The sequence below is a fragment of the Leucopleurus acutus genome (assembly GCF_964270905.1).
Source record: "Leucopleurus acutus genome assembly, chromosome: 10".
NCBI classification, from domain to species: domain Eukaryota; kingdom Metazoa; phylum Chordata; class Mammalia; order Artiodactyla; family Delphinidae; genus Leucopleurus; species Leucopleurus acutus.
Window position 1 is genome coordinate 105,259,658 of NC_139153.1, and position 21,604 is coordinate 105,281,261.

At 50.0% G+C, this 21,604-nt stretch overlaps 1 protein-coding gene across 2 annotated transcripts in view; it reads right to left on the reverse strand.

Annotated features, from left to right (window-relative positions):
* Positions 1 to 21,604, reverse strand: part of DUSP22 (dual specificity phosphatase 22) — a 47,072-nt gene that overhangs the window by 17,026 nt on the left and 8,442 nt on the right. For both annotated transcript variants that reach the window (XM_082847954.1, XM_082847953.1), the window contains exons 2-3: positions 17,705 to 17,738; positions 13,562 to 13,644 (exon numbers count right to left, since the gene is read on the reverse strand). In XM_082847954.1, the coding sequence (XP_082704080.1) occupies positions 13,562 to 13,644; positions 17,705 to 17,738 (117 nt within the window). The remainder of the gene's footprint in view (positions 1 to 13,561; positions 13,645 to 17,704; positions 17,739 to 21,604) is intronic.

A 21,604-nucleotide genomic window follows, 5' to 3' on the forward strand; every position in this document is an offset into this window, starting at 1 on the left:
ACGACATAATCAGAAATCTTGGTTTCTCATTTATCCCGTTCAGTGCCAGCAGCAACTTGGGTGTGCATGGGAGGACCCCTGAAGAGACTGCGTTTTTCCTTTGACCAGCATGTTTGGGGGCTGTACTGCACGGCTTGAGAAAGTAAGCTGAAGACCCCATGAAAAGCTAGTTTCACCACATTCCCAAAAAACTCTGAGTCCAGAAAAGAAACATAAAATTAAAGAGAATTAAATGTGGCGACTTCCCTGGTGGCGCAGTGGCTAAGAATCCACCTGCCAATGCAGGGGACATGGGTTCGAGCCCTGTTCTGGGAAGATCCCACATGCCGCAGAGCAACGAAGCCCGTGCGCCACAACTGCTGAGCCCCCGCACCCTAGAGCCTGTGCGCCACAACTACTGAGCCCACGCGCTGCAACTACTGAGCCCATGTGCTGCAACCACTGAAGCCCGTGCACCTAGAGCCTGTTCTCCACAACAAGAGAAGCCACTGCAATGAGAAGCCCGTGCACGGCAACGAAGAGTAGCCCCTGCTCACCACAACTACAGAAAGCCTGCGCAAAGCAATGAAGACCCAACGCAGCCAAAAATAAAAAATAAATAAATAAATAGGACTGGAAATACAGTGTTAAATAAAAAAAGAATTCAATTTGAACTGTCTCACACCTGATCAGAAGCAGGACCACAGCTTATATACTAATTTTTAAAGTCTTTCTCACTTGAGACAATCACTCTCTCCACTTTTCTGGTGTGATAAAATATACATAACATAGAATTAACCATTTTAACCATTTTAACAAGTACACAGCTCACAGGCATTAAATGTATTCACATTCACATCCCTGCCGCCCATCTTCAGAACCTTTTCATCCTCCCAAATGGAAACTCGGTCCCCATTAAACACTAGCTCCCACCCCTCCCCAGCCCCTGCGAGCCTTCTACTTTCTGTCACTATGAATTTGACAACTTCTGCACTTTTATATAAACCTAAAGGTAGGTAAACTCTGAAAAAGTTAGTCTGGCCACACTCTTAAAGGTCACATACCCAACAGATGGCAACTGCTGACTTGGAATTGCTTTTGGACAAACATACCAGGTTTGACAGCCTCACTGTCTGTTTCCAGGGCCCCTCCTGGCAGAGGCTCAGTGCAGAGAAAGCCCAGGAAGATGCCCAAATCGCTCATGTACGTGGAAGCCAAGCCCAGCTCCTGGCACATACACTTTGATTAGTATTTCTCCTTGATGTAAGAATTTTCACCCAGCCAATAACATTTTAAAAGGAAAAAGTACAGTACAAAGTTATATCCATAAAGAGGGTACATCTGGAAAACCCGATGTGCGTCTGCGGACTAAGAGCTGGAAATCAGCACAAAACACCAGACAGGGAAGGTCCCGAGGGTGAGGCTCCGCCATCTCTCTTGTTTGGTTGTTTATACCGCAGCAAAAATCTCAAAGAAACTACTGTAGAAAATCACCCCAGAAGCTAACTGTGGCCCTTTAGCTGTGCCACATGATACACGTCTTAAATCCAGGTTCTAAACCGAAGATGCATTTTCTTAACGTCCCCACTTGCCACTGATTCTTCCTGCATCAGCTAAATTTAGGAAACACCACCACAAATAACAACTTCCAAGAACTCTGTGGTGCTTGGTGGGGAGGGGAGGGGTGGGAAGGTCAGAGTGGAGAGACAAGATTTAGCCCTCAGTTTGATTTTGTGAGAAAAAATGCAAATGAGAACCCTCCAGCACCTGCTGGCTTCTTTCAGGTTAGTCAAAAAACGACATACATTTGACTCGTCAGGTCAACAGGTGGAGAACCCAAAGGCTTATTTTTGCTCTAACTCCTTTTGCTAACACGGGCACAGTCCGCTGGAGTCCCTCAGGCTGCGAGGGCGGGCGATGGGGAGGTCACGCCAGCCTAACCACCTAACCCTCTTCCGCGACCTGGGTTCTGTCTGAGGACCTGCTGGTGCGCCGATGTGACTCGTGAAAACAGGGCAGTTTCGGCAAAATCTCTCCAAATCGAGCAATTCTACGGTGTAACCTAACGGGTGTTAATGCTACACGACCACGTTGAAAGTCACTGTGAATGAAACACTCCTCAGGAGTGATCAGCAGTGGACCAAGTTTGCCTGTAAAAGACACAAAGGTGGATTTTTATCTGATCATGTGTCTCGGCTGGTGAAACACCCCGTCTGCAAAGTAAAACGACCCCCTCCCAAGCTCTGTGGCTCTGTTACGACCCCCCTTCCTCCAGCTCACCAAGCCCAGGCACCTGCTGCCTGAGACCCCCAGGCATCCTGCACTTTCCTGCTTCCTCCGCCCCAGGCTCCTGTGGGTCCTTCTCTCCCTCAGGAGTCCTGGGGGGCACTTCCTCAGAAAGCACCCCCGTCCCAGGCTGACTCCAGCGATTTCTCTAACTGCCACCCAGCACCCAATGGGCCGCACAGGGTGCCGGGGCCCCAGCACAAAGGACAGTAACTGATTTGAGGGTCAGTCTCTCCTTTAGACCCCAAGGGTGCCGGGGCCCCAGCACAGAGGACGGTAATTGACTTGAGGGTATCTCCCTTAGACCCCAGTTTCCTTCAATGCCTGGGTCCCATCTCACTCCTCTTTCTTGCAGCACCCTAGGCACCTCTCTCTCCAGAGATCATCAATACATGGTCACTAAGTGAAGGAAGGGAGATCCACCTTTAGAATATTAAATTCCAATGTGCCCTGAGAGTCCTGTGTCCAGGGGGGCCAGAGGTCCCTAGAGTTGGCAGGAAGCACCGCCCAGGGCAGGCAGGCAGGCCAAGCCGTGTTAAAGGGCGATGTCTCCATCTGCAGGGTCCTATGAGCTCTAAATCTCAGCAGGATGCTGGGCCCATCTCACTAACAACGAAAGACTATTACTAAGGTGGAGGCTGGCCAGATGCTCAGAAATTTCCAGGAGTGCATTAAACTGGGGACTCAGTGGCCCCAAGTTTCATTCCCAACACAGGCCCCTGGAAACCGCTGGCTCAGTCCCTGAGGTGCACCCCAGCTACACTCCCTGCCACCTGGCCACCAAGTCCAGAGGTGACAAACAGGCCCGTGTGTGTCCGGACACAGCCCGCCTGTTCATCTGCTTGTGGCCTGCAGCTTCTCTCAGGACACGGGTGGGAGGGGGCGGCAGAGTGCTGCCCGGAAACCTCAGGGTCCTAGAGCCAAACATATTCCTCATCTGGCCCTTGACAGAAGGTGTGCTGAGCCCTGGTCGGACAGTGACGCCTCCGAGGTCACTGTGACAACCTGGAGCTCATTAGGTAAATCACACGTCGCATTCCTCTTCCACACACGGGATATGAGGATCAGGCCTCGGGGGCTCAGGCCTTGGGATTGCCTGATTCTAAACCATCACTTGTGCCTGGCTCTCTTCCTCACTCTGGAGAGAGGCACAGAGGAATTTCTCTCCAACACAGGACTTTTCTAAAAAAGGAGATTTGATTCCACCTGTGAAGCACTGAGCGGCTGGAGGTGCTAACAAAGAAACAAGGCGTGTGTTGTCACCAGCACAGACCAGGCTGCAGAGGTGTCGCCCGGGGCTTTGGAGGGCCGGGCTCATGCGTGGGTGCACTGCCGGCTGGCCTCGCCTCTGTGCAGGAGGGTGCCCAGCCCCTCCTCCGCAAGGAGCTCAGCATTTGGAATGTTGTCTGTGGTCCCTCTTGCAGGTTGCCAAGCAAATGAGTCCAGACTCCCTCCCTCCCAATGGGACGAGACCTCCCTACAGGCGAGTGGCCAACGCCGCAGATTCCACTGGGGCGCAATCCTCGGCACCTGAGGAGCTTTTTCTAAGCAGCATTCAAGGTCCCTCGGGCCTAACGTCACATCCTCCAGGTGGGGTCAGACCCCAGAAATGGTGTGTTTCGAGAATGAAGCAAACACTGACCCAGAGCAGGGCACTGCCCTGCGAGATAGCCAGTCCTGCGTGGGTGGGGTCAGGGTACGGACACGCAGAGGTGGGATGCGGTAAAGGCCAGCGCGTGAGTCCATGACTCCTGCTTCTCCTGGGCGTGAGGAAGGGCGCGCTCTCCAAGGCAGGTACGTGTGGACGGTCAGATTGCACTGGATCTCCCTGGCGCGCGGGTCGCCGACATACCACAGTGTGGGGGTCCAACCTCCAGCACTACAGGGGAGGGGCGCCTTCCCTGCTCTGCTCTAAGACTGACTCTGTTCTGCTCAGTGCCCCAGGCCTTCCTTGAAGGGCAACACTTCACCAAGCCCTCCCTCCCAGACGCTGCCGCTGAAAGCAAGCCGACGGGCCATTTTTATTTTGACAGCTGCATCCTCTCGCAGTGGGCACAGAGGGGAGAACTGTGTGGGGAGGCCAGAGGTCCTTCATGGGGGTGGACAGGACGTCAAGACAACTGGTTGAAACCACTGGTCTTGATGCCACTGCAAGTGCAGGGGTGGCAGCAGGAGAGGGTTCCAGCGGAAAAGTGGGGAAGTGTCAGGTTACAGGAACACGGGAGGGGGCGTGGGAGAAAGGCAAACACTTGGGAAGATCGTTCTTCGCCATGAGTCGGGGTGTTCTACAAGGCCGTTTGAATTCAGTCCCTTTGGGTTGATCTGGGGATCTGGGAGTGTCTTCCACTCGGATTCCGTGGGGCTGGTCTGGTTACACAGGTAAGTTCAGGTCGGACCAGCTCCACCATCGCTAGGCCCTGAGGACTCTGAAGGCCAGTACGGTCGGCAACGACCTCTGAACTACTCTGGTTAGGAAGAGTTTCCAGGCCTGGAACGCTCAAGCCGAAGCCCAGGCTCCACTCTGTTGTCTGAGACGCCTCAGGTGATCGCACAAGTCGCGGCGGCGTCCCTCTGCAGCCACTGGGACAATGCGGGGTGGCCTCTCCTTTCTCTGGCTCTGGCAGTAGTTCTATGGATGACGCTCCTTTAGTTAGGACAAAGTCTGGGAAGCCACCAAGCCTGTCCACAGTTGGCCCTCAAGAGGAGGGGGATCCCACCCCGAATGCAGACGCACCCGTGCCCTCTCCGCCAGCCAGCCTCCGCCCTCATCGCGGATTCAGTGATTTTCCCTTAGAAGAGAGAGCAGAGCGGCTGCAGACGCCCTGCTCAGTCACCGATGTTGGAACCACACCTGTGCTCCTCTCGTGGTGATAGCTGAGAGGAGAGAAACAATTTCTCACTCCAGACCCGGGGCCTCTGCCAGTCTCTGCCCCGGCACACACACAAACATCCCGCAACATCCCAGGAGTCAGAGCACAGAGAGGGGAAGGCAGGGCCTCGGCTGCAGCAAGGCGACGGCACCAGCTGGTACTGTTGCTTCACCCCCAGCTCCTGGAGTCAGGTTGGGCCACTTCCCTTGCAGGTGTGGCAGGCACAGGGCCCACTGGCAGTGCCTACCTGGCAATGAATTACAGGAGCACCTGAAAATGGCAAATCTGCTTAGGGTTTTATAAGGTGCCCACAAGAATTCTATTTTGTCTGATAAGACTATTACTATGCCACCTTTCTTTTGGTTCATGTTTGCTGGAGACCCGTTTCCCATCCTTTGATTTCTAACCTTGCTGTGTCTCTTTGTGCAGATGACTCCTCTACTTCCTGGCGTCCCAGTTCAGCCCTCACGGTTTCTGACCAGGATTACCGTAAGAGCTTCCCAGCAGTTTCCTTGGTATCTGTCTCCCTCCCTCCATCCCATCCCCTAGTCAGAATCTTGGAAAGGAAATGTGAAGGAGTCACCTGACTTTGTTCCTAAGTCTTTGCTGAGTCTCTGCTTCACACAAGACGAAGCTCAGACTCCTCGGCTTGACGAATAAACCTTTCCTAATCTTCCCCGCGCTCCTGCCCCGCTGAGCCCTGTGCTCTGCACACCCGGTGCCCTGCACACACGCCCTCACCCAGCATCCATCCCCCGCTCCCCAGCAGACCCCCCTATCCTGGAGGGTCAGTCCACACTGCCCGCTCTGTGGCGAGGCCTGGCTGACCCAGCGGGGACGGTGCCCCAGGCCCCTCAGCTCTGACGTGCACTCGCAGCTCCGCACCGTTTAAGGATTTCTTGCCTGTCTCTTCTTAGTGTGGGGCCACAGCGTACTCCTCTTTGCATTTTATCCCCAATCCCTGCTACACGGTAGGTGCTCAATTAACATTGCTGAATCTGAAGGAGTAACTCCCAATTTAGCCAAAAGGAGAACTGAACGTGGCACCCCCCTCACCCCCCACGCTGACCACCCTCTCCACTCTGCAACCAGACGACATCCACACGTGTCCTTATTTCCCCCTTCCTGACCAGCCCCCTTCCTGACCCCCTTCCTGACCAGCCCAGTTGAGACACACCTCCCCACTGAAGCGGACATACCAGTCCTGCAAGGCTGCCTCAACACTCCTCTTCACAAAGTCTTCCCCAACCCCCAGTCCATGGGCATGAGGACGTTGTATAAACAGACCAACTACCATCCAGCACTTACGGGCCATCCTGCCGCAGTATGTCAGTGCATACTGCCATTCCAGCTGGAGCAGAGGGGAGAGACCACGTGTCACATGCTTCTCCTGAGACCTCGGTTTGGAAATCCTGGCAGATCCTGCCACTAGCATACTCCCTATTGAGGACTCTGGGAGGGGTCTGAGCTAGGAGAGTCCCCTCCAGAAGCAGCGCTTGGCGCCCATGCACAGGACGTGATCGCACAGGGGCGTCTGCAGAAGAGAGAGGAGACGGAAGCTCAGCAGGAGATGCTCAAGAAACTGGGACTTGACTGAGAGGGAAAGTCTAGGAAGAAGAGTGTTTTGCAAAAGTCTTCAGTTACGTGGTGGAGGCTGGTCAGTAAGTGTGAGAACTAGAGAGCGTGCCCACAGCTGAAACACCAGGAGCTCCAGGGAGCCGGGCAAAGGGAAGTTAACACACCTCTTTCACTCACAGACAAGAAGCACTGCTTTCCTGCCTGGAACCAACGCAGGCCTCGGCAGTTTCAGCCCCTCTGGCTCATCTGCGCTGGAATTCTGGCTTCAGAATTCCATTTGTCACAGAAGGCCAGCAGCCAGGGGAGCCGCCTTCTTCGCGCTTGACGGCCCACACACGGGGAACTCAGACACGGCTGGATTCGAGAAAGAGCGATTACTAGACAGTTTTCGATACCTACCATAATCATTTCTATTTGAGTCATTTCTATTCAAGTCTGGGGTTGGCTTCAAAGAAATTTGCCTCAACACATGAAAGCTGCAAACTTTTGGCCCAGGAGGTGCCGCCGATACTCAGAGACTTCACCGGAGAGATGGAAACAACTGTCAGCCTGAGAACGATCCCAGGTCGAACAACGATTTGCTTTCAAAGGCCCTGGACCTCATCAGCAATTATGATAGTGTGGTGGTTTCTGTAATGCCAGTAGAGTAACAGAACTCATCCACACCGACCAATCTGACCAGGAAACCCTGCCCAGTGCTTCAAGCTGTATCACTAGGGGATCTGTGAATCCTAAAAAAGGATATAAACTCATTTAACTGAAACGTTCAAGTAGAAGTACAACATAACTGATATTGAAAATAAAATGTGCACAGTTGAGAGGTGTGTCATGGGCTTTCTTCTCCCTTTGAAGATTAAGATGACTAAACGAGATGCTTTGCATCCACTGACCCAGGAGGATGACAAGCATGCAGTGTGTCTGAGGCCACACGTTCACATGTGAATCCATGGGAAACATTGTTACCAAACACAGAACCCATTCCAGCCAAGCCTGGACACCCAAGTGCAATCTACCTGTCACCACTCCAGACACCAAGTGTGGCCACCTGCTTACCTTCCTTCCCTACCTCTCTTCCTTCAAAATGATACTATGAAGATACTCCCACTGTGGAAAATAAATAGAGAAAAAAGTGAAACTCATCCTCTCCACCCTCTTCTCCTATCCTACTGCTCCATTCCCAGGAGTCTGATATGGTCCTTGCAAGCTCCTATCTGTACATTTACACACTTATTTATGTACATACAGGAATACATTATTGATATGCAATTTTACACAAATGGGGTCATATTGTGTATATTATTCTACAACTTGCTTCTTTTGCTTAGCAATCAACCTTTTCCAGTGCACACATGTAAGCCTTCCTCTTCTGTTTGAACTGCTGCAGTGTCTCTTTCACACAGGTGTATCACCGCTGACAGGTACCCTTCTGCCGGCTATGTGGGTTGGCTCCAATTTTTTGCATTACAAACAGACCTGCAGTGAACCTCCCTGCCTACACCTGTGTGTACAGGACAAGGCATGTGGCTTTCAGCAATTCTGTTCCTCGTGCCAGGGGAAATGTGGCCAATAGCCCCTGTGACTTGAAGGTCATGGACAGGAGGGGCCTCAGAGTCCTAAGAGCTGAGCTGACATGGTCACCAGGTAGGCAGAAAGGCAGAGCTGGGTCTGCCTACGAAGCCTCCAGAGGAGGACAAGGTAACCAAGGTCTCCCTGATGAGTCAGAACACGGCCCCGGTGCCTGGAAAGTCCTCCCAGCCTTTCATGATCCGGCCACAAGCTCCCGAGATCCGAGAGGATGTCTCAGCCAACCCTCCCAACCTCGAGCTGCCCTGGCTGCGGCCAGTCTTCTTTTAATTGGTCGTCCACTGTCCGTGTCTTAGACTGTGCTTTCCTTGTAGGACCAGGCTTCCAACGCAGACCAAAGGCAGATGAAGCACCGCTGAGAGGTCAGCCAGAGAGTCACGTGGTTGCAGGAACTTAGCAAGAGGGAATTCTGAACTGGAGGCCACTCCAGCTGTGTATGGCAGAACATCTGCGCCTGCCCAGGCTTCCTGACAGTGGGGGGAAGGCAGTGAGGCTACGCTGCATTAACAGACCTCTGGCCTCACAGATCACTGGTGGTCAATATACCATTCTTGACACTGCTCTTCTTTCACACCCTGAAGTCAGCCACAAACGACCGAAGACATGGCTTCTCACTTGGGAGTGGAGCTTAAATGCACTCGGCTCTGAGTGTGTCAGCATCTGCAGAACCAGATCCAGGCCGAGTGCTGGGGAGCCCAGGAAGTCCAACGCGGCAGAAATCCACTGCCCGCAGTGGCCTGAGGCCAGCTGAGGAGCTAGGCCATCAGACGGAGGTCAGACGGCCATTTGACGGCCTGCAGGGTCTGTCACAGAGCACTCACAATTCAGGGCCCGACAAAGAGCGCAAACTATAAGTATTATAGGAAAAAGGGAAGAATTCCTGAGGTTGGAGGTCACTGGGAGTATCCTTCTCAGAAAAGGAGCTTGGCCAAGGTCTGAGGGAGGGTAGGACTTGGGTGGGCAAAAGAAGGGTGGAAGAAAGAAGTGGACACAGAAGCACAGTTTCTCAAACTTCAAATGCCATTTCACACCTTGGACTGGGCTTGTTTTACATTTAGGAAGCCAACAAAAATTTTGAGGGTGAGAAACGGGGTGGGTCACCAGACAGAAATGCAGCAGGGGAACGAGGTCCCTACAGGAGCCCCTCAGGCTCTCAGCACCACTGTCCAAGCAGACTGGGCATCTCTTGGAGATACACACCTATATGTACAGACACATAAATAACAGTAAGTGGCAGAACCAGGAGAAGTGGTCAACTACACAGAAAACTAACAAAATTAAATCCTGAGTCTGGATAACTCAAGAAGATGTCTTTTGTGTTAAAGGAAATATAAAACAGAATCACCAGGAGTAAATGCTGGCCTATGAAAACATCCTATTCTTGAAAACAGAAACAAACGCTTAAATGGTTCAAAATACGAAAGTCACAACTTAAAATGGGAAGAATACGCAAGCCGAACTCAAGCTCAGAAAATCCATGTGGCATCACGCATGCAACGCCCTGATTTGAATATATGTATATAAACGATTTGTTTTCTATTTAATCCTAAAATGTAAATCACTTAAACATTAAATTGTTTCTGTTATTAGCCCAGAGAAGGAATGAGAATACTTTTTAAAGCATTTTTGTTAATAGTGAAAAATAGTTGTTTCCTGCAGGTGCTCTGGTTAAATACCCAACATGAAAGATGAAACAAACTCTGAAATTTTTACATCAGAAAGATAGACTTCTGGTTCTTTTTTCAGAGGAAGGGAGAAACCTTTCATTGCTCAATATTACTTCCTCAGCACCTACAAACAACACGGGGTTTCTGATTGAAAAAGCACTGTCTTTGTGACACCATCCCTCAAATCTGGAGCAACCGGTGGGCACTAAAAACACAGCCCACAAATAGAGAAACACTTTCAGCAAACGCAGGCCACTGCCCCACCCAGTCCTCAATGTGGAATCGGAGGAAGGGATTTTTCCCCCTTAGATGTCATGATTACAGATTTCGGCTTAATTCCTACTTGAAATTCAACTACATGGCAATGATTTCTCCCCAGGCTCCGCCATCTGCTAGCAGGTGATGTGGGCAGGCCGCCAGTTCTGGTTATGCTACAAAGGAACCAGGACACTGCTATCCTCCAGGCTGGGTCCCCAGGATCCATGGGGGATGAGCAGGACCGATGTGATTCCGTGGAGTCAGGGCCCCACCAGAAGGCATATCCTGGTACTCTACCAGCCAGGGCGGTACCAACCAAATTTTCTAAATCCCCAGTTGTCTCCAAAGGCCCAGCCAAAAGCCCAGCACCGCAAATGCCTCCAGACTGACGTGGTAAAGGAGGACCCTTGTTCTCTGAGCGGTTCCTGCCCTGAGCCTGATGGTAATTATTAGTAACATGTATAAAAGAGTTACCGTGTGTATTTTGTTTTTTCACTGAGGGCTTCACCATGGCAGACACTGGCATCACTTTATCTCTAGCACCCGTCCCAGGGCCCTGCCTGCGGCAGGAGCTCAAGAGTAAACCATCCGCTCCCTGCCTTCAAATGGAAGAATTGTCTGGACAGGGGACTCGACGGTGTGAGGAAGGCATTCACAGAAAATAAAACAAAACAAAAATACTGCTAATTAAAAGTAAAGAAGAGCAAAACTCTGTGCTGGTGATGGTTTGGGGAAATAGGTATTTTGATATACTGCCAGTGGGGGTACAAATGGTACAACCTTTCCAAAGCTGATGTGCCAATATCTACTAGTACTGCTAGCAAAGTCAGAAGCATCAGTCATGCTAGAAGAGGACCAAGGCAGTGAAACATTCTGGGAAAATCTCTGGCCTGGGAGAGAAGATAGTAATTGGAGCCCTGGACCACTTTCCCTCCACTGACCACCTCGCCACAGCGTTCAGAGGATAAGCAAACCTGATCTCATCCACCAGAGAAGCACCTACGGTGCCGTGCAGGGCAGCAAGGCTCACAGAACCCCTGCATGGATGTGACAGGACTGAAACCTTTCTATTTTGGATAGTAACTACCTCCCCACTTCCAGCCCAGCCCAGCCCAGCCCAGCCCAGGGCTGCCCAGAGAAGGTTAGGGCCTGTTCTATAAACATGCATGGCTTTGAAGATCTCAGAAAGGGCACGAGGTGCCAGCTCCCTTCTCTCCTATCTCTTATCCCTCCACCCTTTATCAGGGCCCTGAAACCACCTGCCCTCTCACCTCATTCCTGCCCTACTTCCATCCAAGGATCAGGGCCAGCAAAACATGGAGCTGCTGAAACATAAAATCTATCCATTAATTCCCTACCGACTGCAAACAAGTAACTTCCCTGACTCATCTCAGGCTGGGTGAAATTATGGCTTCTGGACCTGAGTTTGAAACTTAAGAGAGACAACTGCCTTCATGCATCAGGCAGAGGGCTACACAAAGGTCCGGAGCTTCTGGGGCCCTGGAGAGCGTCCTCGACCCCAACCACTCAAGGCAAGCACGCCCGATCAGATAACTTTTGACGCCTCAGTTTTCCCCACCTGTGCAATCAGAGAATTTATCGTTTTAATTTTTAAACTAAGAATATATTCATGAATTACTTGTGAAGTTAAAAATGAATAAAGTAAGAGGGGCAACGTTAAAGTATGTCATGCTATAAAACGAAGGTCTAACCCTTAATAAAATGAAATCACAGGAAAGTACTCACTATCAAGAGAGGTAATAAAAGCACCCAAAGGCTGAAACAGGATGTTGCCAAATAAGAGCAGTCCCGTGGGGAAAAGGCAGTAGATCTGGTACCTGGAGGCTCGGACCTGTTTCCCTCCACTGACCACATCACCCCAGGGTTCAGAGGATAAGCAAACCTGATCTCATCCATCAGAGAAGCACCTCCAGTGTCGGGCAGGGCAGCAAGGCTCACAGAACTCCCGCAAGGAGGAAGTTCTGTGAGCCTGACGATCTGGTATCTGACGGAAGGCACAGTGTGGACGGATTCCGGGGCCGTGTTCCTACCTGACAACGTGTTGTGCCGACCAGGGCACAAGGGTGCGAGGCAGCCTAGAGGGCGAGGGTGGGGAGGACATCTATGCAATTTATTAAAATAAAGGAAACCTCAAGCCTCATCTTGTGATTTAAGAGGAAGTAAATCATGACCAGTTTACGTTTAACTTATCATCTAGGCCATAGCTTGGCTATATGTTTAATATAAACTACTGTTGATATATGAAAAGTGGAGTAGCTATTTTCTAGGGAAATGTTAGGCTCCAGAAAAATGATGTTTTGTTGCTGTTGTTTCCAATAAAATCACGCTGCAGCACAAGTTATAGCACCTTAACAAAACCCATGAGCTAAAACAACAAAGGGAAGTGCAAGCTCAAAAATCTGGAGAAAGGAACAGAGGTTTGTTCACATCCCACCGTCCTCTGTATGGTGATGTCAGTAGAATCACTTATTACTCTATATCCTCATTTATTTGAAACTGACTGAAATCTGGCAGCTGTAATGGACAAGTAAAATAGATAAATTTGAAATAAAAATATATTACCTACTCTCGCATAATATGAATTTAAGTGTAAACTGATTGAACTAGGATTATTTCTTTCAGAACAAGCCACACCTCCCTCTCCAATACCCAACCCTAAAATAGAAAAACACATCACAACCACACTCGCATTATTTTCTACAAAGAGGTAGTTTGGGCTCTGTCAAGGCTAATAAACAGAAATATATTTTGCTCCCAGCCAACAGCTCAAACCGTCCATTAGGGTAAAATTGAAGATGCTTTTGGAATTAGTGTGAAGGCAGACACACCCTGTTTACTCTAAAACCTAAAACACAACAACAGCTTCTGCACTGACAGTCTGCGCAGAGAAGCCCTGGAAAATCTCCAGGGACAATTTACCCTCCATTGCCTTTATTTCCTAGCAAATAATTGAGCTTAAATGGAAAAAATCAGGAAATGAGCAGCCCGAATTCTTCTGGATTCTAAAACGGGAGATAATTTTGAAAGGAACTAAAACAGGTTTTAAATGTCCTTAAGGTCCAAAGGGAAACGCAGCATCAGCCTGTCCTCTGGCATGCAGCCAAGAAAGCCAAGCTAGCAGCGTAACAGAAGGACGATCAGGAAGAGAAGGCGTCCTCCCGCCACGCCACGGACCAGGCACAGACGTGGCCTGAGCGCAAGATTAACACGGCCGGTGACACAGGGGCACAGCGGTGCTGCAGAGAACATGGCTGCTTCGTCAGTGCCCCCTGGGCCCAGGAGCACAGTGCAGACACGCGTGCACCGCAGTTCTCTCACCTCCAGTGCTGGCCTGGCGCTGTCGTGCACAGACAGAATGTGTGTTACCCGGTTCTCGCTCAACTGCTCTGCATCTCTGGCATCTGTCACAGAAGAAAGAGGAGGACATTTTAGTGTTTTCTGCAAGTGAAGTACTCCTTAAGTTTAGCCGGCAAAAGAACACACAATGACTTGCCTGCTTCTCTCTTAAAAATTCATAACTGACTAGACCAGAATAATCTAGACTTAGGGAATCTAGGATTATTGCTTTGAGGTATTCTGCAGATAACTAAGTTTATTTCTGATTGGCACATCTTCTGTTAAAAAGTAGTCATATAAAACTTGAAATATATTTAGATTAATAAACTTTACAATCATGAGTGTTACTGTTTAGAGGGAGTCACTTTGTAGTTGACACTTGTTAAGTTGTAGACCCTTAGGTTAGTATTTTACGTGAAACATGTAATAGGAAAGATGTTTCAAATATTTTTTAACTACCTCTTAATGATTAGTAATCTAAGTTAAAATTAAATACAAAAAAGCAACTTACTATATAAGATATAGGAATCTGCCAGACTTATCAACCCTAATGTCAAACACCAGGGAATGGCTCCAGATGCAGATAAGTCTGTGGTTTATAACATCTACATTCACTTTATGGCAAAACTAAAAATGGAACATTTTCTGGAAATTCCAAACAAAATAGTCCATAAGTTATAAGTTGGCTATTAAATTATCTGCAGATGACACTAAGGAGACACCAAAATTACATTCCCTTCCAGTGATCATACGTGTAGAAGAAAGTTGGAATAAATCCCCTCAAGTTGGAACTTCTGCTAATCTACAAAACAGGGCCCAGCAAGAATCAAGGAGGTCCGCTCCCCCTCTGCCCCTGCTCTGGCCTGGGGCAAGCCTTTGAAAATGACAGAGGGTAAAATGGACTGAAAATCAAATGTTTAATTATGATGTTTCTGGAGAATATCAATGACACGGGAAAATGCTCAGGATACGGTATTAGCGGGGGAGGGGGGAGCAGGTGCCAAACTACAGATACAATATAAACTCAGTTTGTTAGAACACGTAAAGACAAACACACACAGTGGGGAAACGGCTCTAAGGAATTAGCCCAGACGGTGATAATCTCGAAGAGGTGGAATTACAAGTGCTTTAATTTGTTTTTCTTTGTAGTTTTTTTGTGTGTATCCAACACAGGTGGTTGTAGGAGTTTAACATGCCTATGAACTACCTGGGTTCTTTTAGAAAGGCAGACTCCTGGGCTCCAACCTAGGTCAAGGTCTAGGGCAGGGCTGGGAATCTGCATTTCTAACAAGCCTTGGTGATTAAGCAGAAACTGCGAAAGGCCATTCTAAACATTTTGCGATCAGCATGTAACACTTTTAGAGTCAAGAGAATGATCTCTAAAAGTAATTTTAGAACGTCGGTTTTACTTTAAGGCTCTCTTAACTGCCGCAGCAACCCCAAGCGCCTCCACGGCCATCACAGAGGACCCGGCCCGGCAGACCCTCCGCCAGCTCCGCCACGCCGGGGCTTCAGTGAGTTTTGAATTCGGCGGGAACTCAAATTATTTAGGGTCCCACAGGCAGGCAGACCCCACGTGTTCACCGAGGTGTGGTTTTCCAGTCCCCACCAGTACGTGCATTTTAGACAAGCGGTGAAACAAGGTCAAGCTGGAGCTGCTGGCGCCCAGACAAGGCGGGGCAGCGAGGCGTTCGGAGCAGCTGGGCGGGGTCTCCCCGCAAGGCACTCCAGGCCAGGCTCTTCCAGATTCTGACTCCACCCAGGACTTGAATTTTAAAGACTGTTTAAATATACGTGTTTTCCTTTTTTAAGAAACAGTGTTACTGAGATAATTCACATGCCATAAAAGTCACCCTTTTAAAGCGTGCAATGCAATGGGTTTTAGTATATTCAGAATTGTTTAACCATCACCACAATCTAACTTTAGAGTATTTTCATCGCCCCATAAATATACTTTTGTAACACAGGTTAAGATAGACAACAACAAAAAAGGTGGTTTGGGGATAAAATTGTTTTTGAATACTACCACCCTTGATACCACAGATGAGAAAACTGACTGTTGGGCCCCAGAGAAAACAGAAGTGACTCCTGGGGACGCTCGTGCCCCTTCTGCTCTGCACTCCTTTCTACTCTCTTGCAGCGCCATCCGTCCGCATGCATACGCCACCTTCGGATTACTCTTTCCCAGAAGCACAGGCTCTGTCCGCCCATTTACGTGCATGAGTGCTCAGCCAACACTCCTGGAATGATGACATTTATTCTTCAGGACTACATGTTATTGGTGGATGGCTGTCTAGAGCCATGGGCGCCGTGGTAGCGGTGTGAATGCAGCTGGAGGGTGGGCCGTGGGGTCATCAGCTAGCCCACGTGCACGTGCACAAGCCCCCCCAGCATGAAATCTCTGGAGAACTTAGTCCTTTGCTGCTCCAACCGAGGTCTGGCAAGCAGCAGCCTGGCACCACCTGTGAGCGTGATGGAAACTGTTGGCAGGAGTATTGAATTTGGTTGGTATTTATTACAATCTCTGATTTGTAAAAATATTCACCCAGCAATTCTACTTCCAAGAATTTATCTTAAATTCTGTTGTTTTCAAAAACAAAGACATTCCCCTCTCCCCATGAAAGCGTTAATAATAATTCACTAAATAACCATAAAGATGTTCATGCATTCTAGCACCACTCCCCCACCTGCCACAAAGCACTGCTGCTTTTTCAGAACTACAGAGCTTACTAATTTAGGAACTCCAGGACTATTTTTAACAGGTTCTAGCAGCAATTAGCAGCTGTCAGCTCACTGTGCTGAATTCTCTTTGAGGCCGTTAGCTGCCCTCGGAGCCCAGGGGGAAAAGGAAATGAACATCATGCAGAGAAGTCATTGAGACTGTTTTAACAATCGATGTGAACCTGAGCTCACAGATTTAAGCAACCAGAAAACAGACAGGAGTGTGTTCTTGTTTGTCTGGGGAGCGAGGCGTGGTGAGGAGGGCCCTCGCCACCAAAACAGGAGGCTTGTTTCTGCACACGTCCTGGGCCAAGTCCATGGATGACGCACAGTCCATCTCCAGCGCGAGGGAGACCGGGCTCCCCATCACACACACTCAAACGCCTCACAAGGTGGGGACCAGCCCCTCCCCTCCGCATGCACTTTGCTCCGTGGGTTGCTACTCACCTTTGCATCTACAGAGCATTTTGAGACAAACGAGCTAAAAATAAAAGGTCAGTAGCAGACAGCATATCAACAAATACTCAACAAGCTGCAGAGACATGTGTAAGCAGAAAAGTCAACACAGGATAAGAATAATCTGCTAGAGATGAAACTGCCACTTGTTTCCCCCAGGTAATTTAAAAAATGGGTTTCTGAAAATTTATTAATAACTAGAAAATAAAAGCGATAAAGATGACAAAAAAGTTACATGGCTGCTAAATGTGCCTTTTAGCCATCCTCTTTTGATAACAGAGCTCCAGCAAGCGTGCAGAGTTAAAAAAGTCAGAGGTCAAGGTGGAATCTGCAGGGCTCCACGCCACTCTGCCAGCCATTGGCCAAGGTGTCGGGGTACAAGGACCAGAGCACAGTGGTGGCCACGTCCAGAGCAGACTCTGGATGAACTGACGTCTACACCTGGACTCCATCATGCGTGAGAGCCTAAAGGTAATCTTTAAAACACTGAACTCACCACTAGCAGGGGCGTCCAAGTGTCCGTCCACAGGTGATGGACAAACACAGTGTGGTCCATCCACACACTGGAACGTTATTCAGCCTAAACAGGAAGGAAATTCTGACGCAGGCTACAGAAGTGAATCAACCGTGTTATGCCAGTGAAATAAGTCAGTCACAAAAGGACTAACACTGCATGACTCCACTCACACGAGGTCCCCAGAGCCATCAGATTCATAGACAGAAAGGAGGGGTGTGGTTTCCAGGGGCTGGGGTGGGGGATGGGGAGTTAGTGTCCAATGGAGACAGATTCAGTTGGGAAAATGGGAGTTCTGTGGACGGATGGTGGTGACGGCTGCACGACGGTGTGAATGGACTTAATGCCACTGACCTGCACGCTTCAAAAGAGGTTAAAATGGCCTATTTAACAGTTTACGTATTTTACCACAATAGTAAAAAAGGAGAACTCACCTTTGAAGCTGCCGATATACAGGCCAGGCAGGATCTAGAGGGAGACACAGACCAGACGCGAGTGTTACAGGCCCGCGGCTGACGGCATCTGGCACGAGGCGGGGCCCTCCAGGAGGTGGGAGCGCAGCCCAGGCCTGTGCCCACCACACCCACCTCCCAGCACCTTCCCAGGTGGACAGCACGGACGACAAGCATCCTTGTCTCCAGGGCTCGCAGTGCTCGCCGGCTTTCTGAGTCCAGCCCCAAACCAAGCGCCGCCAGCATCCCCTCCACCCGTCCTGCCTGCCCGCCCCCTGCTTCCCCCTCTCCCACTCCTCTCTCAGCTCCAGCAAACCCGCCCTCTGCAGTCTGAGGCTTCGCACATGCTGTTCCGCAGCCAGGCAGCAGCTCTACTCCCGCTCTCCCTATCCTTCAGGCCCCAGCTCCGACCCATGCCCTGGGGAGGCCTGTCCTGAGCCCTGCTTCAGCGCCCACCGTCTTCCCCTTGCAGTGATGCTGTCATGGACGTTACTAGGTGGAGGCCTGTCCCCTCTGCTGGGCTGCACACCCAGCTCCCGGCCCAGGGCTTGGCCCGTGATTACCATTCAATAAAGAGTTGCTAAATGAAAGAACTGTCTAAACGGGCACGTTAATAAGAACACACATTTGCTGCAAAACATCTACTTCTAAGGCAGTGGTTCTCAAGCCCGCCTATCCACCAGAATCAGCGGAATCTATTAAAACTTCAGGTTTCTGGGAAGCCCCCAGCCCCAGGCTCCACACAGAATGATTCAGTAGACCTGAGACGGAAACGGGTGACTGTAATTCTCACCTTAAAGCACCCCCACTTTGCAAAACACGAAGCCAATTCCTGTCCTGCCAATACTCTGTATGGAACCTCTGAAATCCAAATATGGACACTGCTTTGGAAGCTACACCACGTATATGGTTTCCAAGTGCATACAGCACACTGGCCTTGGGGACACTTCAGTGCAACCCCTGGTGCCCTGGCGACACCCTCATCAGCACCACTGCCACACACACCTCTCAGCCCCATCTGCTTCACACTCTCTGTTGTTTTTTTCCACTTCCACTAAGAAAGCTGAAAGCAGCAGGTAGTAACGTCCTTCACGTGCTTGGATTCCTTCAAGCATCTTCCTGACAACCAGCTGCCCACGAAAAAGTCACTGTGGGGATCTACTGGGACACAGCAGTACTGGGTCCAGGGTCAGCGTCTGTCATGGGGGACCAAAGAACTAATCGACCAAAATAGGACACTTGTGGGAGTGAAAAGAGGTACTATTAATAATCTAGGACAAAAGGCAAAATCCAGAAGTGACATCGTCGTCATGGAGACGTGTGGTCACTCTGGCTGACTCAATACCCGGGGAGGCAAAACTGGCTTGGAAAGTGCCCCAGGGGACTGAGAGAGTCGCGGCACCGAGGCGGGCAGGGTTAGCCCTGGAACCAGGAAATGGAAAACTGCCAAGGAACTAAAACACTTGACAGGTCTTTCTTGAAACATAATCAGTCTTTGGGATTCTCCTGGGAGGAAGGGTGGAGTAAACAGTTCACCATTCCTGGTTTAAAACAACGTAAGAACAATGCAAGTTCACCCGGGAGACGCCTCGAACTGATGCTCTCTGGCAGCTCTTGCCTGCACAGAGCTTTTTCACGTGTCATCTGCGCTTCTCCAGGGTCTCTCCTATCTTCATTAGATACTCAAGGGCAAAATCATCACCCAGCTCCTTTGACTGATGGGGACACAGACTTCCTCCCTGACCGAACTTCGAGTCTTCTCCACCTGGCTGGTCCTTGGCCAGATTTAGCCAAGAACCCTGCTGAGCCAGGTGTCAAGCGCCCACCCGCTCTTGGTATCAGTCAAGCCCCTCTTCCTCCACCCTTGGCTCTGATCAAGCTCCATCAGTGATTTCCACCCACTCCCTCACCTGCCCCGGTTGCAGTGGGAGTGGAGCTCCATCTCCCACTTGTAATGGTCTTGAATAGACTCATCCTTGCCATTTCCAATGTGTCAAAATTATTTTTCTTTCCTAACACTGACCACAGCAGTCTCCCAATTCATACAGCTGACAGTTACAATGGACCAGAACACAATCATGGAGCACGTTTGCTTCCCCAAAGTTGCAGAATGCATCAGAGTGGCTGAATGGTTTCCTGAGTTCCTGTCACACACGGGTACCCTCTGGGCACTCGGGATACAGTGTGACCGAGAGACATGGCCCTGCCGGTGTCCCACTTCCCTTGCTGAGTTGCTTGCTTAGGGAGGGAAGAGGCGCCTTGACCACTCTGGGGTCCCCGAGGACCTTCAGGAGCCGATGACACTCAGGGGCCCTGATGTCCAAAAGAAGCGGGCTGGGAGAGAGGCAGGACAGGCAGGGGGCGGTGGAGACAGCCAGCCCTGAGAAGGAAGGCCCGTCTCTCCTGGGAGCAAGCGTGAAGGAGGCGAGATGGAAGGGGCAGGGGAGGGGCAGCCGCTGCAAGTGTGCAGGCTCTAGGTTAAGTGCCACTGAGATGCTAGGTGTGTGTGGCTGTTAGAGAGAAGTAGTTTTATCTACTGTATCTGGGGAAGATCATGATAAATATAAAGGGATGCTTTCCTTATTGTGCTCACCTCTGGCAGGGGACACTGGGGGCTGGGAGGTCTGGAAAGACCACGTCTAGATTTCCGTTGGCACTTTCACATATCGTGCACATGCATTACTTCAATTTAGTTTTTCCAGAAAGTCAAGTGGGGTTATTTGGGGAAAAGATTATGGCCCATTTTTGCTTTTCTTCTTTGTACTTCTACTACCTTCTCTACTAAACGTAAGTTAATATATTTCATATTATTTTCAAATAAAATAAAACAGGGGCATGAGATTAGCTCATCTCTGGGCTCTACTGCTCTCGAACTGATTGTATGTTCCTTGAATCCATCCTTTGGAACTCACCTCCAGGGCGTCTTCCAGACCCTGCACCCCATTATTCTCCCACCCCCACTATTGATCCCACCTGTGCCCTCACGGTGTCACCTTCTCCCCGTCACCCAGAATGAAAAACGTGGAGCCCCCTCCCAGCTACCCCTCCCCTTGGTAGCTCTCAGTGAGCTACCAAGTCCCATCACGGCCCTTACCCCTTGGTTGTGAGGCCAAGGGTCCCAGTGCAGAACCTCGCAGGCTAGAGCAGTAGCCACCGAACTTCTCTGTCTCATCAAATTAATTTCTGAAAGCCATATTCTCATTGGGTCATTTTCTAGGTCAAAATGTTTGTTGGCAAACCCTCTCCCAAGAAAATGAAGGCCAAAACTGAAAATGAGCTGAGAATTTCAACGTGGCTTCCTACCTCTAAAGGATTCCCCACTTCTCTTCATCTGCAGTCAGGCCAGATAACCCCTATTTTCCCAATATCCCCTCCTGGTTCCACCTTGGAACATCACCTGCTCTGCTCCCAATACTCTCTCTAAACAGGGAAGAGATGCTCACTCTTTGGGGTCCCTCATCCCATGGGTATGTTTGAAAATTATAAACCCTGTAATTGACAGTTATTTTATTGGTTTCCTAGCCTCTGAAGTCCTTTCCTGTGTTTGGAGAATCCCCATCCCCACTCTGGAGTCTTAGTGGGAAGCAGAGCCCAGCTCTTCCTACATAAGATCCCCACTCCCATTTGCCTTCCTGCTACAGCAGGGACATGGGACATAAGTGCAACACGTCTCCACGGCTCCTCCAGACGAAGCCAGAGACAACTCAGAGCATCCTCTCTTGCAGTAGGGCAGGTGGAACACGCAGGACCCACTGGCAGCAGCAGTAGCATCTTGGGGCAGCCGCAGAAATGCTCTCACCAGACCAGTTCTAGGATCTGCTCCTGGCAGGTAGCCTAAATCTGGTTCTCCAGACTTCCCAGCCTTCTGACCTATTCTACCTA